Below are 16,283 nucleotides of genomic sequence, written 5' to 3'. Positions count from 1 at the left end.
TGGCATTTAAAATATCAGTAAGTATGTTTATCAGCGAGTCCAGATGAACAGTGTTCAGAATGTGCACTGGTTCAGCTTTTATAGAAGCGCGTAAACTAAGAGGTGGGCAGCCCGCCTCCCAGGACCTGAACGCACTCTGGTTGGGGCAGTGGAGGATTTGGTCTCTGACGCGCAGGCTCTCCGAGTCCACAGCCTCCCGACCAAGACTGCGTCACAGACCATGGCTCCCTCCACGCTGGGCTTTATTCCTTACGAGGCCCCGTGTGCATTCGCCGCTCTCCTCTTGCTTACACAGTAAACACGTGTCCGCCGCCCCTGGCTCAGGGCCACAGGGCTTCCCTAGAGAAGGGTGCCAGGCCAGCGAAGTGCGGGGTCTCTCCCTGACGCCTCCTCCTGGGAGCACCGGGAAGCTGCTGGCTCGGCTCCTGGCACAAGTGGTGCAGAGAGCTCCCTGCCTGGTGCAGGAGCAGCCCGACTCCCTGGGGCAGCACCGAAGTCTGCCGACTGCTCAAGGCAAACCCTGCCCCTGGGAAAACATCACGGGGCTGAGGCAAGGCGTCTCAGCACCCTGGGCACACCCCCGGGCAGGCCTGGGCACTGGTGCCCGGGGAGGGTGGTGCGGGCATCCCTGAGAAACGGTGCAGGAGGCTCTGAGAAGGCGGGGCGGGCGGAGGTCAGGGAGAAAACGCAGGGTAAGAGGGAATAAGTTAAAGGCGGAGGAGCTCTAGGGACAGGGACTGAGCTGTCCTTCAAACAGCTGGGAGTGATGGGTGGTGCGGGGGGGTGAGGGGAGGAAGCGGGCAGGGGAACCTGATACACTACATCGCAAGAAATATCCTCTCACCCCCTTTCTTCTCCATCTCACTGCGATGCCAGCCAGCCGGGGGCTAAGGGCATGGCCCGACCTCCCCCAGTCAGTCCAGACATGGTGTGGGGCCAAGGGAAGTGGCTGTGGGATATTTCAGGGAGGGACAGTCACGCCCCTGGTCCCCAAATGCTATAAGGCACAATTCTTAGAGGCAACTAGATTCCATCCAAAACATTAAAAAAAGAAAGAAAACAACAAAAACCCTAAAAACCAAAACTCGTTAGATCCAGGCCTCCAGTGCCGTGCGTGGGCCTGGACGCCTGCCTAGCGAGCTTAGAAAACGTGTATCTGAAGAGAGAGAAGACCACCGGCCGCCCCTGCTGGGCAGAGGGGAGCAGAGGGCGTCTCCAGTCTGAACACTTGAGTGAGGGCCGGCACAAAAAACTGGGCTTTTAAAAGCCAACAACAGCTTTTTTCCAAGATGCGCCCTGGTCTGTCCGGGACTTAGCGCTGAGCGGGCTCCTGGCTCCTGGGGTGTCTCTTGCTTCTGGACGGTCGTTGCACAGGGTCCCGGGGGGTGCCCGGCTCCGGGGGCGCCGTCCTCTCGGAGGAGCAGGCAGCAGAGGGTCCTCTCCCACGCGCCACTGCTGCTGACTTCACGCGGGAAAAACCAGAGGCGTAACGATGCGCCGGGAGAAGCCGAGGGTCCTGGGGTCCTCGCTGTGGGCGCGGGCTCCAGCCCGCCCAGGCCGCAGCCACTCCTGCTCCGCAGCTTTACGTACTTTATTTTTCTCTTATCTGTCAGGTTTGCTTGTTTGTTTTTTTAAAAAAACACGTCGTCGGGCGTAGGGCCACCGCGGCAGGGAGAGGGGGTAGCTCTGCCGCTACATGCGGGAGGGCGGGCTGGCCAGCTCGTAGAAGAGCAGGTAGGCGTCGCTGGTGCGCACTTGGCTGGAGGACATGGGGGTGACGCTGCGGAGAGAGGGGGGTCAGCGCCCGGCAGGCGGGGTGCTGAGGGGCTGCGGGCGGCCCTGCTCTCTGGGACCCGCCCAGTGCCACCCTCATCTGCATCTTCTAGGCTTCAAATGGCAGCAGACGTGCCACTTGGCTTCCTGGCTTGGACTTTGTTTTTTGTTTAATTTTTAAAAATATATATATTTTTACTGATTTCAGAGAGGAAGGGAGAGGGAGAGAGAGAAAGATTCAATAATGAGAGAGAATCATCCATCGGCTGCCTCCTGCATGCCTCTCACTGGGGATTGAGCCCGGGACCCTTCAGTCCATGGGCTGACGCTCTACCCACTGAGCCACACCAGCTAGGGCCCTGGCTCTGACTTTCTGTCAGTCTCGGTGGAAGCCACGCAGATGGGCAAGGGCCAGGCCGGGCCGGGCAGCCTGCCGGGGGCGCAGGTCTGTCTCACCTGGAGTCATTGAACGTGTGCCATTCGCCGGTGGCTGGGCTCCGGCAGTACGCGGTGTAGTGGCCGCCCGTGGTGGTTCCGGAGTGATTGGACACGGCGTACAGGTTGTAAACAGCATGGTCTGGGAAGGGAGCACAGGTGTGCGAGCCCCCGGGCACTCCCTCCCCTCCTGCCTTGGTTCCCAGTTTCCAAACTCCCTCTCCAGCAGCTTCCCCTCCTCCTGACTCCCATCTGCATGGCAGGTACCTCTGCCCTGTCCCTCCCTCCCTCCCTGTGACAAACACTGCCCGGCCGGCGTGGCTCAGGGGTTGAGCATCGACCTATGAGCCAGGAGGTCACTGTTGGATTCCTGGGCAGGGCACATGCCCGGGCTGCAGGCTTGATCCCCTGTAGGGCCATGCAGGAGGCAGCTGATAAATGATTCTCTCTCACTATTGATGTTTCTATCTCGCTCTCCCTCTTCCTCCCTCTCTGAAAGCAATAAAAAGAAATACTTAAAAAAACACTCACTGGTGTTTTCTGAAGCGAATTCCCTCAAGTCCAGGTCTCTCAGCGGGAAGTTGACAAACGTTGTGAGCTTGCTGGTCCGCACCCTGGACTCGGAGAACCGTTTCAGATCTGGGAGGAAGCGTGTCAAGGACAGACAGGGTACAAGCACAGAGTCAAAATAACGGCCGGTCCCGACGGCGGGCACCCCTCTGGGGACAGAAGAGCAAACATGAAAAGAAAGGCCCCGAGACCGCTCTGCCCGCTGTGGCCTGCCCGGGGCCTGGCCGCCAGCCGAGCCGGTCTCCGGGACGCACGGTCCTAAGGATACGGAGCACCAGGACCTTGGGGAACCTCTGGATGGAGAACTTCTTTAGGCAACGCCTCCGGGCGCGGCAGTGGCAGCACGTCTGGAAGACAGGAGAGCGCGGTGACACCGGGCGGGCGGCCACAGGGGACGGTGTCCCCGGACGCGGAAGCGGTGCCTCACGGGAGGCCACTTACAGGCTTCTCGTCGCCATCGAGCACGTCCTCTTTGGTGAAGAGCCTCATGCAGTCCATTAAGGTCACCTCGGGATAACCCCGCTGGCAGGGGCAAAGGCACAGGTCAGAGGTCAACGGCACCAAAGGGCCCGGTGAGAGTCTCACAAGTGGGCCAGGGGGTGCCTACCTTCGCGATGGGCAGCGAGAGGTCCCAGAAGGGGTCGAAGACCGTGGAGCAGTAGCCGCAGTCCGTGCAGGTCAGGGAGCTCTTCAGCTGCCCCACAAAGAGATCTGGGGAGGGGACACAGGTTGGGCGGGTGCGGCCCCCTCACGGCTCCTCCCCGGTTCCCAGGACCCACGCAGGACAGGGCGCCTGGGAGGAGGGTCCTGAGGGCTGGTGTGCTCCACTCAGGCTAACGCACGTGACGGAAGCGCGGCGTCCCCTGCACTCACCCCCAATCCGACTGTCTTCCCGCTCCAGGTATTTCCTCCACATCTGCCGCCCTTTCTCGTCATCACTGGGGACCAGAGAGGGGAAGGCAACGGGGTCAGAGGTCAAACCATGATCCGTGTAGGGTCTATCAATCTTATCCTACTATTCAAACTTCTCCTCAAGTCACTGCCCCGAGGACGTAGGCAAACACCTCCAGTCCATCCAGTTTTGCTCCCCATGTTCCTCCTCTTACTTACGGAAGGTGATCGAGGTTCTCAGGGGTGGACTTAGGCCTCACTGTGACTCGGTTTACCTCATTGTGCAGCCCATCCAGAAGGAAGCGGAGGAACTCCTGAGCATCCTGCTGACTGAGCCCCCAGAACAGAGAGTGAGCAAGCCCTCCTGGCCCAGGAGCTGCCCCAGCCCTCCCGGGGGGGGCGGGGGCGTGTGAGGAAACTTGTTGGCAAGGCCCTTACTTATAGCCCACGAAGCGCGGGGCGTATCTCTGGATCTGGGTCTTGAACTCTGAGGGGCTCACCACGTCATTGAGAGGCGAAGTCCATACGGCCTGGATCAGCTTGGCAAACTCTATCAGGAGGAGAGCGGGAGGGTGGAGGGCGGGCGAGGCATTTTCTAGAACCAGCTCTAAAACCAGGGTCCCAGGGAGGAGGAGCCGGGAGGGAAAGGGAGAGGTGCGTAGGAAACATAACGACTAGCCCAAGCTGGTGTGGCTCGGTGGATAGAGCGTCGGCCTGAGGACTGAAGGGTCCCAGGTTTGATTCGGTCAGGGCACAGGCCCGGGTTGTGGGCTTGATCCCCAGTGGGGGCATGGAGGCAGCCGGTACACGATTCTTTCTCATCACTGCTGTTCCTTTCTCTCTCTCTCCCTCTCCCTTCCTCTCTGAAATCAATACAAATACAAATCAATACAAGTATATATTTAAAAAAAAAGGAAAGAAAACACAACTCCTAGTGTAGCAACAGCGGAGCAGAAAGGCGTCCAGGGGAGCGGCTGTGCGGGCGGGCTCACCTTCCATGAGGGCCGTGTGCGCGTGGCTGCTGTGGCCGAGGTCCCGCAGGTAGAGCCGCTGCAGGCAGTAGTCCCGCAGCTCTCGCGTGTTGCTCAGGCACTGCAGGATGGCGTTCATGAAGCACTGCAGGAAACGCGCGTCAGGGGGGCCCTGCGGCACCCCCCCAGCGGCCCTCCCTCAGCCGCCAGCTCCTCCCCTGGTGAGTGAGTGAAAGGGGCGGAGGTGAGGCAAATGCCCGCTGTTGGCACAGGTGATGCCACTGGTGCCTGCCCAGAGGGTATAGAAAGGGGTGTGGGCGCCGGACAGAGGTGGGCGGGGAGCGTGAGCGGTCCTGGGGAGAAAGGCCCAGGGAAGCGGCGAGGCTGAGGCGCAGCACCTCCTGCTGTGGGCAGGGGCTCCCAGCCGGGAGGGCAGGGGTGGCCCAGGAAAGATGTGGGCTGAGAACTCACCGTGTTCCCAAGGTTGCGCAGGCCAGCCAGACCCTGGGCGCCCTTAGAGTTCTGCAAGCAAGGACACAGGCACATGAGGCAGAGGCAGAGGCAGAGGCAGAGAGGCCGGCGGCGAGGCTCTCATGCTCCCGTCGCCGTCGCCGGGCCGGAGCACCGGGCCCCATGTATCTCCCTTCACCGTTAGTCTACACACCTCGTAGGCAAGAAGACTGGGAACGCCTGCCGTTTCCAGTGCACAGAAATATCTTTAGGGCGTTGCTTTCTTTTATTCCCTTCTCCCCCATCTTTAAGGGACTCTTTAAAAAAAAGCTTTTTATTGAATTCAGAGAGGGAGAGGGAGAGAGAAAGGAACATGGATGATAAGAGAGAATCGTGGATCAGCTGCCTCCTGCATGCCCCCTACTGGGGATGGAGCCCGCAACCCAGGCATCTGCCCTTGACTGGAATCAAACCCGGGACCCGATGCTCTATCCACTGAGCAAACCAGCTAGGGTTTAAGTTACTCTCCATTCTCTGCCATATTGGAGAGTAAGAATTCATATATTTGGGGACATATCTGAGTCCTGATTACAAGAAACTTCAGGTCCCCAATCCAGACACTGTCTCAAGTATCTGTGTCCTAGATGCCTAAAGCGGCTGTCGTCATAGGCGCCACAAGGAAAAGCTCAATGGGAAGCCATTCTCACTGAGTGTAGATCTCCGGGGGGTGGGAGGGAGGTCAGTCTGCTATTAGGAACAGCCGCGGGTTCTGTCCAGGTGAGCTCGGCTGGCGGCAGCCTGGGAGAGCCTCCCCGCCTGGCTGGTCCCACATCCCAGCGGCCCCCAGAGGGGAGGGAAGCTTGTGCTTGCAGGTTGCGGCTGCAGAAGCACACAGCTGCCTACAGGCGCCGCTCTTGCTCTTGCCTCACCCTTGTGGGAGTGGTGAGGTTAGAGAGGGAACAGGTGTGTGGCAGGGGGAGGGGAGGGGAGGGGCGGCGGGGAAGGGCTCTTCGCATGGTGTTTCCAGGTCCACGGCTAGTTCTGGCCCTGCCTCCAAGGAATCAGAAAACCTTCAGGCTCCAAGGGTTAGAGGAGCCGCCTGCAGATGAGCCTGCCCCGCCAACCCCCTCAGAGTGGAGGCCGGGGCAGGCAACTCTGGAGCGACCCTGGCTGGGGCATGTTCAACCTGCTCACCTGACCACAACAGGAGCCTGGAATAGCTCAGCTAAAATGACTCATGCCCGGCCCACTGGCTGGAGCGTCATCCCATACACCAGAAGGTCGTGGGCTCGATTCTCCGTCAGGGCACATAGCTAGGCTGTGGGTTCAGTCCCCGCGTATGGGTGACAACTGCTCTCTCTCTCTCTCCCTCCCTCCCTTTCCCTCTCAAAGCATATCCTTGGGTGAAGATTAAAAAATAAAAAAACAAGCCCTAACTGGTTTGGCTCAGTGGATAGAGCGTCGGCCTACCGACTGAAGGGTCCCAGGTTCGATTCCGGTCAAGGGCATGTACCTGGGTTGCGGGCACATCCCCAGTGGGAGGTGTGCAGGAGGCAGCTGATCGATGATTCTCTCTCATCGATGTTTCTAACTCTCTATCCCTCTCCCTTCCTCTCTGTAAAAAATCAATAAAATACATTTAAAAAAAAATAAAATAAAAAAACAAAATAACTCATGCCCTGTGCTGACAGCCAAAGCCCATGGTTGTCACCTCCAGGGGGAGGGGCGGGGGCTGAAGGAGGCTTTTCCCAGGGCACACATGCTGAGACACAGGGAGAGGCAGGGAAGGACAGATCCAGAAGAGAGGCCGCCGCCGACGGCAGCAAGAGAAAAGCCCGCTGGCAGCGGGAGGGGCAAGCATTCTTGAAGACATTGGCTGGGACGAGCGTCTGTGGTCCCAGACACAGCATCTTTGACTGTCTGGACCCCGAGGTTCCGAAGAGGCCCACAACGGAAAGCGCCCCTGGACAGAGGCCTTGGCAGGATGACCTGGGCAAGAGCTCCCCGGGCCCCGCGAAACCGCTGCACCAGCCTGCGGGCATCCTGAGCTCAGCCTGGAGGCCCGGGCGTGTGGACGGCCACGCTCACACCTGCTGTGGGCAGAGCTTTGCTAGTTCTCACCCGCTGCACCTCAGACAACATCTGCCCAAACAGGCTGCAGAAGCAAAGCCACGCTACCACTGGTGGCCCTGGCCACGGCCACCAGGGGGCCCTCTGCTGAGAAAGTGGTCACTCAGACCAGGGGCGGCGGGGAGGCATCTGAGGTGTGGACACTCTAACTCCCGCTGCGGAGGGAGGGTCGGGTCAGGAAGAACCTGTCATCGCCCAGTGACTATTCTTTTTTTTATTTTTAATTTATTTTTAAATATATTTTATTGACCTTCTACAGAGAGGAAGGGAGAGGGATAGAGAGCTAGAAACATCGATGAGAGAGAAACATTGATCAGCTGCCTCCTGCACACCCCCCACTGGGAACATGCCCCTGACCGGAATCGAACCTGGGACCCCTCAGTCCACAGGCTGATGCTCTATCCACTGAGCCAAACCAGCCAGGGCCTTTTTTTAAAAAATTATTTTTATTGATTTCAGAAGGAAGGGAGAGAGAGGGAGAGAGAAACATCAATGATGAGAGAATCATTGACTGGCTGCCTCCTGCGCACCCCTACTGGGGATCGAGCTGGCAACCTGGGCATGTGCCCTTGATCGGGATCAAACCCAGGACCCTCAGTCTGCAGGCCGATGCTCTATCCACTGACCCACACCAGCGAGGACTCAGTGACTATTCTTGGGGAACTAGTCCTGCTAATGCCTGTGCACGGGGAGCTCCTTTAAGGCACTGCGAGGACTCAGTGTTTTTGGGGGTGGGGGTGGGATATGGGCAGAGGTGCTGTGCCTTTTTCTAAAACTTCTTGAGCTCAGCCCGGCTGGCGGGGCTCCGTGGTTGAGTGTTTTCCTGTGAACCAGAAGGTCACGGTAGATTCTGGTCAGGGCACATGCCTGGGCTGCGGGCTCCATCCCCAGTGGAGGGAGTGCAGGAGGCAGCTGATCCATGATTCTCTCATCACTGGTTTCTATCTCTTTCTCCCTCTCCCTTTCTCCTTAAAATGAGTAAAAAAATATATATATTTTTCTTTTTGGAAAAAATAAAATTTTCTGAGTTCAAAACCACATGCCAATTTCTAAGCGTTCTATGTAGGAGGCGGGAACACGGCGCTGGGCTGGGCAGAGGGAGGCCTGAGCTGGGCACCCCGGGTCCAGGCTGCGGCCAGGCCCTGCTGTGTGCCCAGCCAGGTGTCCCTCTGCCACCAGGCACGGGCTCCGGGAAGGCCAGCACCTTCCACCCCACAGAGAAACACGTCCCGGGAGTGACCTTTTTCCCGGGAAACAACCTTGCCCGGCAGCTGGGGGGAGAAGCTGGACCTGGAGGAGCTGGGAGACTGCCAGGGGCCTTGCCCCCGGAGAGGACGCCAGGCGCACGCAGAGGCTCACGTGGAGTCTGGATCAGGAACTCCCTCCCGTTAGCATCGCAAACCTCGTTTCACTCAGTAGAGCCACTGTTCCAGAAAGGCAGGACACGGCCCGACTCGCCCTCCAGCGAAGGAGTAGGGGCTCAGGAGGCGCCCACCGGGTGAACGTAGGGCAAGAGCTGGGCATAGGGACCGTGTCAGAAAGGCAGCCTGAGGTTTGTCTTCACCCTCCAGACCCCAGTGAAGGGCTTTCCTGCTTACTTCCCGGTGCTCTGCGGGGGTCAGCCTGAGTCCCGGCTGAGCCCAGAGTGGCCCTGGCAGGGGCAGCGGGCGCACCACCAACATGGAGCCGGCCTGTTAGTGAGGCCTGTCAAGCTCTGGCCCTTCTCCCCAAGGCAGGCAGTGCCCAACCTGCACCCCAGCTTCTCTAGGGCGTCTGTCTCATTGAGGGACCCAGCGCCCACTTAGCACAACTGGAAAGAGAAGGGAAGTGGCCCTTTTCACGGGCCTGCAACTCCTCTGCCCTCCACAGGGTCAAAGGATCCGCTCCCAGCCCTTTGGGATGGGGGGGGGGGGGAGGCTTTCCGACCAGCCTTTCTGGCCTGGTTTTGGCCTCAGAGTCAACACCTCCGGGGAGACCAGCGAGCCGGCCACCAGGGCCCTCGCAGGCCAAGAACAGTCAAGGTTACGCGTTCCTGCACCTGCGTCGACAGGTGCCGGGAACAGAGAGCGCGAGAGTCACCTGGCGCCGGGTGGCCGCGGGGAGTCCGGGCCCGGCCCTCCGGGAGGGGAGGGGGCTGCGAGGAGGCGGGGGGCCACCTGGGGCGGGGATTCCTGCCCGGAGCCGCGGGAGGAGGTGGGGGCGGGCACAAGCCGTCCTGGCCAAGGTCGCGCGGGGACTCGGCCCGGGGGTGGGCGCCCGGGGAGGAGGCGGGACCGGCCCCGCGGGGTCCCGGGAGCAGCCCGTACCTTGGCTTTGTTGAGCAGGAGCCCCACGAAGGTGGAGAGCAGCAGCGACGGGGACAGCGGGGAGCGCGGCCGCAGCTCCTTGGCGAGGGCGGGGAAGGGGGCGGCCGGGGGCTCCTCGAGCAGCGTCACGGTGTACGAGGTGCGCATGCTGGCTCCGCCCGCGCCTCGGGGGCCAGGGGGGCGCGGGGGCACCGCCCGACCCGGCCGCCGGTAACCGCTGCGGCGCCGCCCGCGCTCCTGCCCCAACCTCCGGGCGCGCGCCGCCAACGCCAACCGCCCGCGCCTCCGAGCCCGGCCCCGAGCCCAGCCGACTGGCGGCTCCCGGGCCGGACCGACGTCAGCGCGCCCCGCCTCCGCCGCGCTCCGCGTCCCCCGCCCCGCCCCGCTCCCCTCCCCCGCGGAGACCTGCACCCCAGGGAGGGCAGGATCGGGGCGCGGAGCCCCGCACCGGCCTGGGGATGGGACTCAGGAAACTCCCTGAGGCGGCAGAGGACGCGGCCCCAACTGAGTGTCCGTCAGCCGGCGAGCCCCCCGCGGCGGCGCACAGCCCGACACGTGGGCGGGCGGGTCCCGGCGGGAGCCCTGCGGGTCCGCGCCGCTCCGCCCGGGAGAGCGCTCGAGCGCGCAGACGGCTGTGCAGCGCGGGGCGGGGCGCTCCGCCCGCTGGGAGCCCAGCGCCAGGCGGCGAGGGTGCGCGAGCCCAGGTCGGGGGCAGATTTCCAAGGCCCCGCCCCCTGCCCTCGCTCGGCCCGGTGTTAAGAGGCGATGTTCCTATTTTATAAGGCCCCGAAGGTAAGGACCTTTTCTGGCCTCTTCTCCGCAATCACTCCCTTTCTCCCAGAGCCGCAGTTTCTGCCCTGTGTTTTGGAGGTGGGGGTAAAAACAATGGTGTGTGTGGGGGGGGGAGGGGGTGCCCAGCTGGCATGGGAGTGAGGCTACCACTCCGACCCCAGGCTGGCGGTGCCTGAAGGTCAGGGGTCCGGCGTTTTTCCGGTGCTCCACCCCTTACTCGCCAGGACCCGCCCGGAATCTGCTTAGAGACAGTTTTGCCCGGGCCGGCTACTGTTAGCCAGTATTTTTAGCATCTCAAATCCTCGGAGGCCAGCGGGGCCTGTTCTTCCCGCATGCCCTTCCCCGCATGCACACGCACCCTGCACACAGGCTTAAAGCCCTGAGGACTGTGTCCAGGCCGCCCCGAAAGCGGCAGTTTCATGCTAATGATGGTGTTGGGGGCGGGAGGCAGGACCTGCTTCCACTTGGTGATAAAAGAGGGCGCTGACGTTCAGAGGGGTGGTCTCCCCGTCACTGTGCTCCCCAGTGACCTGTCCTGGCCCCTGGACAAAACACAGCCAGCCCTTCTCTGCGCGCCTGCTTTTTAACCACAGCCCTCGCGCTCACCCACACGCGGTCACGTCGCATCTCTTCCCTGAGACACCGAGCATCCTCCCGGTTCTCGCCTCTGGCCCGGAGCCTTGAGCGGTCCGGTCTGTGGAGCTATGTCCGTGGCTCCCCCCGCGGTCACCACCAGCCTGCTCTCCTCTCTCTGCCCCAGCACCGCCTCTGATTGCCGCTTACTGAAGGCCAGGCGCTGGCTAAGTGCTGTGGATAAACGATCGCAGTGAGGTCCATCACAACACAATGCGCAGTAACTATGGCCTCTGTTTCACAAAGAACCCTGAGCCCTGAGAGTCGGATGACTTGCCAGGACCACAAGCTAATAAATGTCAGCCTGGGGCTTTGAAGCCAGGCCTGTCCTACAGCAAAACTCATGCTGGCCTGGCCTTCCTGGGCTGCTGCTTGCCTCCTTATAAATTAGAGGCGGCTTCCTTTTCTCCAAAGCCTCCGTAATGGCCCCCCGCCCCCCAGCTCTGAGCCCCGCAGCGGCATCCCACGGTCTGCTGGTACCCGGACATCTCTCTCTGCTGTCGTGTCTCAGACTGGGGGACGGTCTGATTGTGGGGGACTGTGCCATCACTGGAAGCGCCTCATGGACAGGGTTGTGGGTTCGTAATAAATAGTGCTCTCATTTCTGAAGGGGGCCAGGCCAGGCTCTCCGGGCATCCTGGGAGTCCCCCAAGCCTGTGCCAGTGGGTGGGTCTGAGTTGCATGCGGAAGTGGGTGCTGCAGGGGGCAGTTTCCAGCAGCACCCGCCCCTGCAGCAGAGGGCCCGCCTCCCTCTGACCGCAGCCAGCGCTGTACCTGCTGCATGTAGGACACCACTGCTTCCTGCCAGATGCTGCCCCTCTTCCTGGGTGCAGAGGCTGTGGGCATGGCTGGGGGCTGGGGCGGGGCAGGTGGGAGCCCTTCACCCTGGAGCCTCTGAGAAGGCTCGGAGGAGGGAGAGAGTTCACACAGTCATCTTGCTAAGCAGGTCTGCACCACCAGCAGACTGTGGCTCATTCCTCTACTAGCCAAGCCCCCTGGAGACTCTCTCTCTTTAGTGCCATTTCCTAACCCTCCTGAAGACGTTTCTCACTAATTCTAGAGTGAGAGGAAGGGAGAGAGAGAGAGGAACACTGATCCGTTGCTTCAGGCACGCGCCCCGACCAATCGATTGGGAATGGAACCCAAGACCCTTTGGGGCACAGGATGGCGCTCTAATCACTGAACCACACCAGCCAGGGCCATTTCTGGACGTGGAAGAGGTAAAGGATATACAGCCAGCCTCCTGTATCTGTGGGTTTCACACCCACGGACTCAACTAACTTCAAGTTTAAAATATTTTTTAAAAAATGTCAGAAAGTTTCAAAAAGCACAGCTTGAATTTGCAATGTGCAGGGCGCTACGCTGATCCCGTGAGTGAAGGATGTGGGCGCGTTCTGCCGCAGCTCCATGTAGGCAGAGGTCAGTGGGAGCGCGATGCCCTGATGGAAGAGGCTGCGCATCTGTGGGTTTCGGTATGGGGCGGGGGGGGGGGGGGGGGGCCCTGGAACCAATCCCAGCGGACCCTGAGAGGGGACTAGTCTCCTGATCTGAATCTGGCTCTGGCCCCCTGACTCTGGTGGAGCAGGGTTCGCGCTCAGAGGCTGCCTGCCCCTGGCAGCACAAGTCATTTTCTCCCCCTCGAATACTCTCTGGCCTGGATGGAGCATAAATGAAGCCAGAGGTAGTTCTGTGAGAGCAAGACTGACTGTGCCGCCCGCCAGCCTGGCTCAGTGGTTGAGCGACGACCTATGAACCAGGAGGTCACGGTTCAATTACCCGTCAGGGCACATGCCTGGGTTGAGGGCTCGATCCCCAGGGTGGGGCCTGCAGGAGGCAGCGGATCAAGAGGAGATATATGTATACATACATGTATATGAAAAAGACTGCATGTAGCCTGCTTCTGCAAGCCTCAGTGGGCAGCTGGGCCAGGGTTTGCTCAGGCCCAGGCAATGTCTCAGGCCAGCGGCGGCTCCTGCACACAGCCCGTTCTCGCTGCCCTGCCTGCGGGCAGACTGGTGGCTGATTGGTTGTAGGGGTTCCGGGTCCTTGTTGGGGGCTGAGCTTTTAGTCCACACGTGCCCTTGGACGGGAAGGCCAGTGGGAAGCTCTGCTTCCTGGCATCACTCACACCCCAGGAGGCCACAGCTACGCCTGGGAACCTCCGGCAGTCTGGCCTAAACCAGCCGGTTCCGGAGGTCCCACACACTTCCCTCTCTTGCTTGTACCTCTGTCTAGGGCGCCAGTTTTATGTCTCCATTGAGGTCAGAGGGTGCAGGGCCCTGAACAGCGCTGGGCCCTGCACATGATGGTCATTTCTACAGCCCATGGCTAGTGGAGTGGCACCTCCAGGGAGGGGGCCTGGGCCAGGCCGGACTAACTTCTGCCTGGCCCAGCTCCACCAGCACCACGGAAACTCCTGGGCTGGGGGGAGGGGGGGAGGCAGGGAGGATGGGGCTGGGCACTGATTGGGGACACAGCTGGGCAAGGCTGCACAGGGCCACTGCCAGGCCACAGCCCACGCTGGCCTTCCAGGAATGAGCCCGCGGTGTCCTGCAGGCTCTGACCACAAACCACAAGCCGCCTGCCCTTTCCCCGCAGCTGGTCCTGGCCCTGGCCCTGGGCCCCCTCTGGCTCAGGGTCCCCTCTGAGGGACCTTTCCATGCTGTCAACACAGATTCAAGCCTCGGGGAGTCCAGCCCCTCAGGGCAGCCAACAGGGTGAGGACAGCCAAGCTGCACAAATAGGACGGCAGCGAGTGGGGAACAGCAAGGCAGCTGGGGGCGAGGGGGGTCACACCCTCCTTCAGGAGCTCGGGTGGTCCCCGCCCCCCTCTCCCCCTCCCCGGTACTGCAGGCAGCGGTCAGGTCCAAAGTCCCACGAGAGAGACAAATCACATGCCCTCAGCTTATATAATCTGCCTGCCACCGAACAGCTGGGACCCGGAGCTTCAAGAGATGAGTCAGCAGCCCCCGGGGCAAACAGGACCTAGGACACCCGGGCCCAAGTGCTTTAGGGCCCAGGGCAGAGGGTACGGGTGCAGGGGAGACCAGCCAGGCCAGGATCCCAGCCTCGGGTCCTGCTCTGCCTCTGAACAGCAGGTGCCTGGCCTGGCGACTGATCTGGAGGCCTGGGCCACCCCTAGCTCTTCCTGGGGACCGGAGAGCGTGGCCTGGGCAGGGCAGGTTGCAGGCAGGGCTGAGGCTGAAGGCAGAATGCCAGGGCGGGGAGGGAGCAGCTGGCGGGGTGGCGTGGAGGAGGATTAGGGCGGATTGTGGCGTTAAAGCAGCCCTGGCAGGGCTCAGCGGGAACAGCGTGTCCTTGGGCCCAGGGACAGGAGAGGTGGGCGGGGGAGGGGTGGGGGCAGACCAGGTTGGGTACTTGGGCTCTGGTGTCTCTGCAGGGCCAGGCCACCTGGTGTAGATCGCCCCCTGGGGGTAGTGAAAACAGTACCAGTTTTTTAAACCCTCACATCCTCCCTCTCCAATGTGTCTGCGTTTTAAACAGAAGGTGGAGCCTGGGGTAGCCCTCACTGCCCTTGGCTGAGCGATGCCCTGTGGACTGGCATCTGGTTGGTGCTTAGGCAGCAGGAGGGGTCATTCAGAATTCATGCCGCCCCCCACCCTGTCCTTCCTGTGCTCAGTTGAGTCTGTGATATTCCAAGTTCATGTTGGCCACCAGGAGGGAGTCTGGTTAGGGCTGCAGTGCCCTGGCCAGCCTGCTTCTGACCTTCTGACCTCCCTGCGGAAAGCCAGCTGTGGTGAAGCCGGCTGGCCGCCCCAGGCCCAGGGGATGCCCCCTTACCTCTCTCCTCCGAGGCTGCTCCCTCCCCTCTCTGGGGGGCTGCCAGATGCCCCTTCCTGTCCCTTCCCCCAAAGTTTACAGGGACTCCCCGACATCGACATTGCAGTGGCTTCACATTCCTCCACGCCCATTACCCGCGCTCAGCCCGCTCAGCCTGTGGCACCCTGTGAGGCGGGCAGGCTGGTGTGGCCGCCCCTTCTATGGACGAGGGGTCAAGGTAAAGCGGCAAATGCAGCTTCCAGCAGCCGCAGCCCGTCCTGGCCACGCCCTCGCCCTTGCCCTCACCCTCCACCTATGACACCTGAAAACAAGGAGGGCAGGTCCCATTGCCACTGTTTTAAGAACTCATTTCCCGCCCAACCTGGCCAGCATGGCTCAGGGGTTGAGCGCTGACCTATGAACCAGGAGGTCACAGTTTGATTCCTGGTCACGGCACATGCCCGGGTTGCGTGCTCGATCCCCAGTCGAGGGGGGTGCAGGTCAATGATTCTTTCATCATTGATGATTCTCTCTCTCCTTCGCTCTTCCTTTCTGAAATCAATAAAAATACTAAATAAAAAAAAGAACTTATTCCCCCCCTTAAACGTGAATGCCCTGGGGCAGGCACTAGCTCACACAGCTCGTGGCCCCTGGGAAGGTGTGAGGGGATGGACATCCTTGCACAGCCGCTACACGCCAGGCCCTTTCCTATACCACCTGTGATTCGTCATGCTAATCTGTGAAGAGGAAACAGACTCAGAAGGCGAGGAGTTTCTCTGGGGTCACACCGCTAGGAGCTGAGCGCCCGGACTGTGTGCATGGAAGGGAGGGCCCCTCAATGCAGATGCGCCCAGAAACTGGTTTTAGAAAGCGGCGGCCAGGCCCCCTGAGCGGGGCTGTTCTCATCGCAGCAAAGTGCAGGCTGAGCAGCGAGGAGAGGGGGAGCCAGGCCTCACATCACCGCTCTCCTGGCCGCAGCCTCTCCGTGAGCTCCGCGTGAGGCACTGGCTTGGTGGCAGGGCATGGCTGGCACTGCTCGAGGGCGGTGAGGTGTTCTGAAGGAAGGAGGGCTGTTGGGTGCCTCAGTGTCCCCAGGGCAACTGGCCACTCCCCTGAGGCCCTCTCTCAGCACTTCCCTCAGCCTGGCCTGGGTGAGGGGCCTGGTGTCTGCTTGGGATGGCGGGAGGGCACGGACTCCTGGGAGGTTGGGATGTGCTGTGTGGGAAGGAGGCAGAGCCCAGTGTTCTCACCCCAGAGCGGGAGATGCCGCTTCCTCCCAAAGCCTTTAGGACCTGGGCCCCTCCACAGAGGGCCGTGTTCTAGTCACCCCTGAGATGGGCAGCGCCAGCCATGCCCGTGGAGGTGAGACACACTCCCACCCCAGCAGCTGTTCCTCTGAGAGTGCACACCTGTCTCTCGGCAGCTCTACCATGTCTCACTCCTACCCCAGCCCCGGCGCAGCCACCCACCCCGGGCACCAGCTGCTATCTCTCCGTGGTCCTTCAGATGCCTCCCGGGGCCAAGACTCTCTAGTCAGGTTAGCAAAGCTGTC

At 61.2% G+C, this 16,283-nt stretch overlaps 1 protein-coding gene across 8 annotated transcripts in view; it reads right to left on the bottom strand.

Moving 5' to 3' along the window:
- Positions 1-16,283, bottom strand: part of USP2 (ubiquitin specific peptidase 2) — a 29,771-nt gene continuing 13,488 nt past the window's right edge. For 4 of the 8 annotated variants that reach the window (XM_036324006.1, XM_036324000.1, XM_036323999.1 and 1 more), the window contains 11 exons: positions 5,112-5,162; positions 4,662-4,785; positions 4,108-4,219; positions 3,889-3,999; positions 3,652-3,716; positions 3,386-3,489; positions 3,220-3,300; positions 3,047-3,125; positions 2,740-2,847; positions 2,230-2,350; positions 1-1,780 (listed from right to left, as the gene is read on the bottom strand). In XM_036324006.1, the coding sequence (XP_036179899.1) occupies positions 1,693-1,780; positions 2,230-2,350; positions 2,740-2,847; positions 3,047-3,125; positions 3,220-3,300; positions 3,386-3,489; positions 3,652-3,716; positions 3,889-3,999; positions 4,108-4,219; positions 4,662-4,785; positions 5,112-5,162 (1,044 nt within the window). In that variant the 3' untranslated portion in view covers positions 1-1,692. Of the gene's footprint in view, positions 1,781-2,229; positions 2,351-2,739; positions 2,848-3,046; positions 3,126-3,219; positions 3,301-3,385; positions 3,490-3,651; positions 3,717-3,888; positions 4,000-4,107; positions 4,220-4,661; positions 4,786-5,111; positions 5,163-9,526; positions 9,875-16,283 lie in introns of those variants that run through there. The other 4 variants (XM_036324005.1, XM_036324002.1, XM_036324003.1 and 1 more) reach the window with 4 other exon arrangements.

This window comes from Myotis myotis, unplaced genomic scaffold (genome assembly GCF_014108235.1).
Source record: "Myotis myotis isolate mMyoMyo1 unplaced genomic scaffold, mMyoMyo1.p scaffold_m19_p_10, whole genome shotgun sequence".
Classification (NCBI taxonomy): domain Eukaryota; kingdom Metazoa; phylum Chordata; class Mammalia; order Chiroptera; family Vespertilionidae; genus Myotis; species Myotis myotis.
This window is presented reverse-complemented; position numbering and strand designations above follow the sequence as displayed.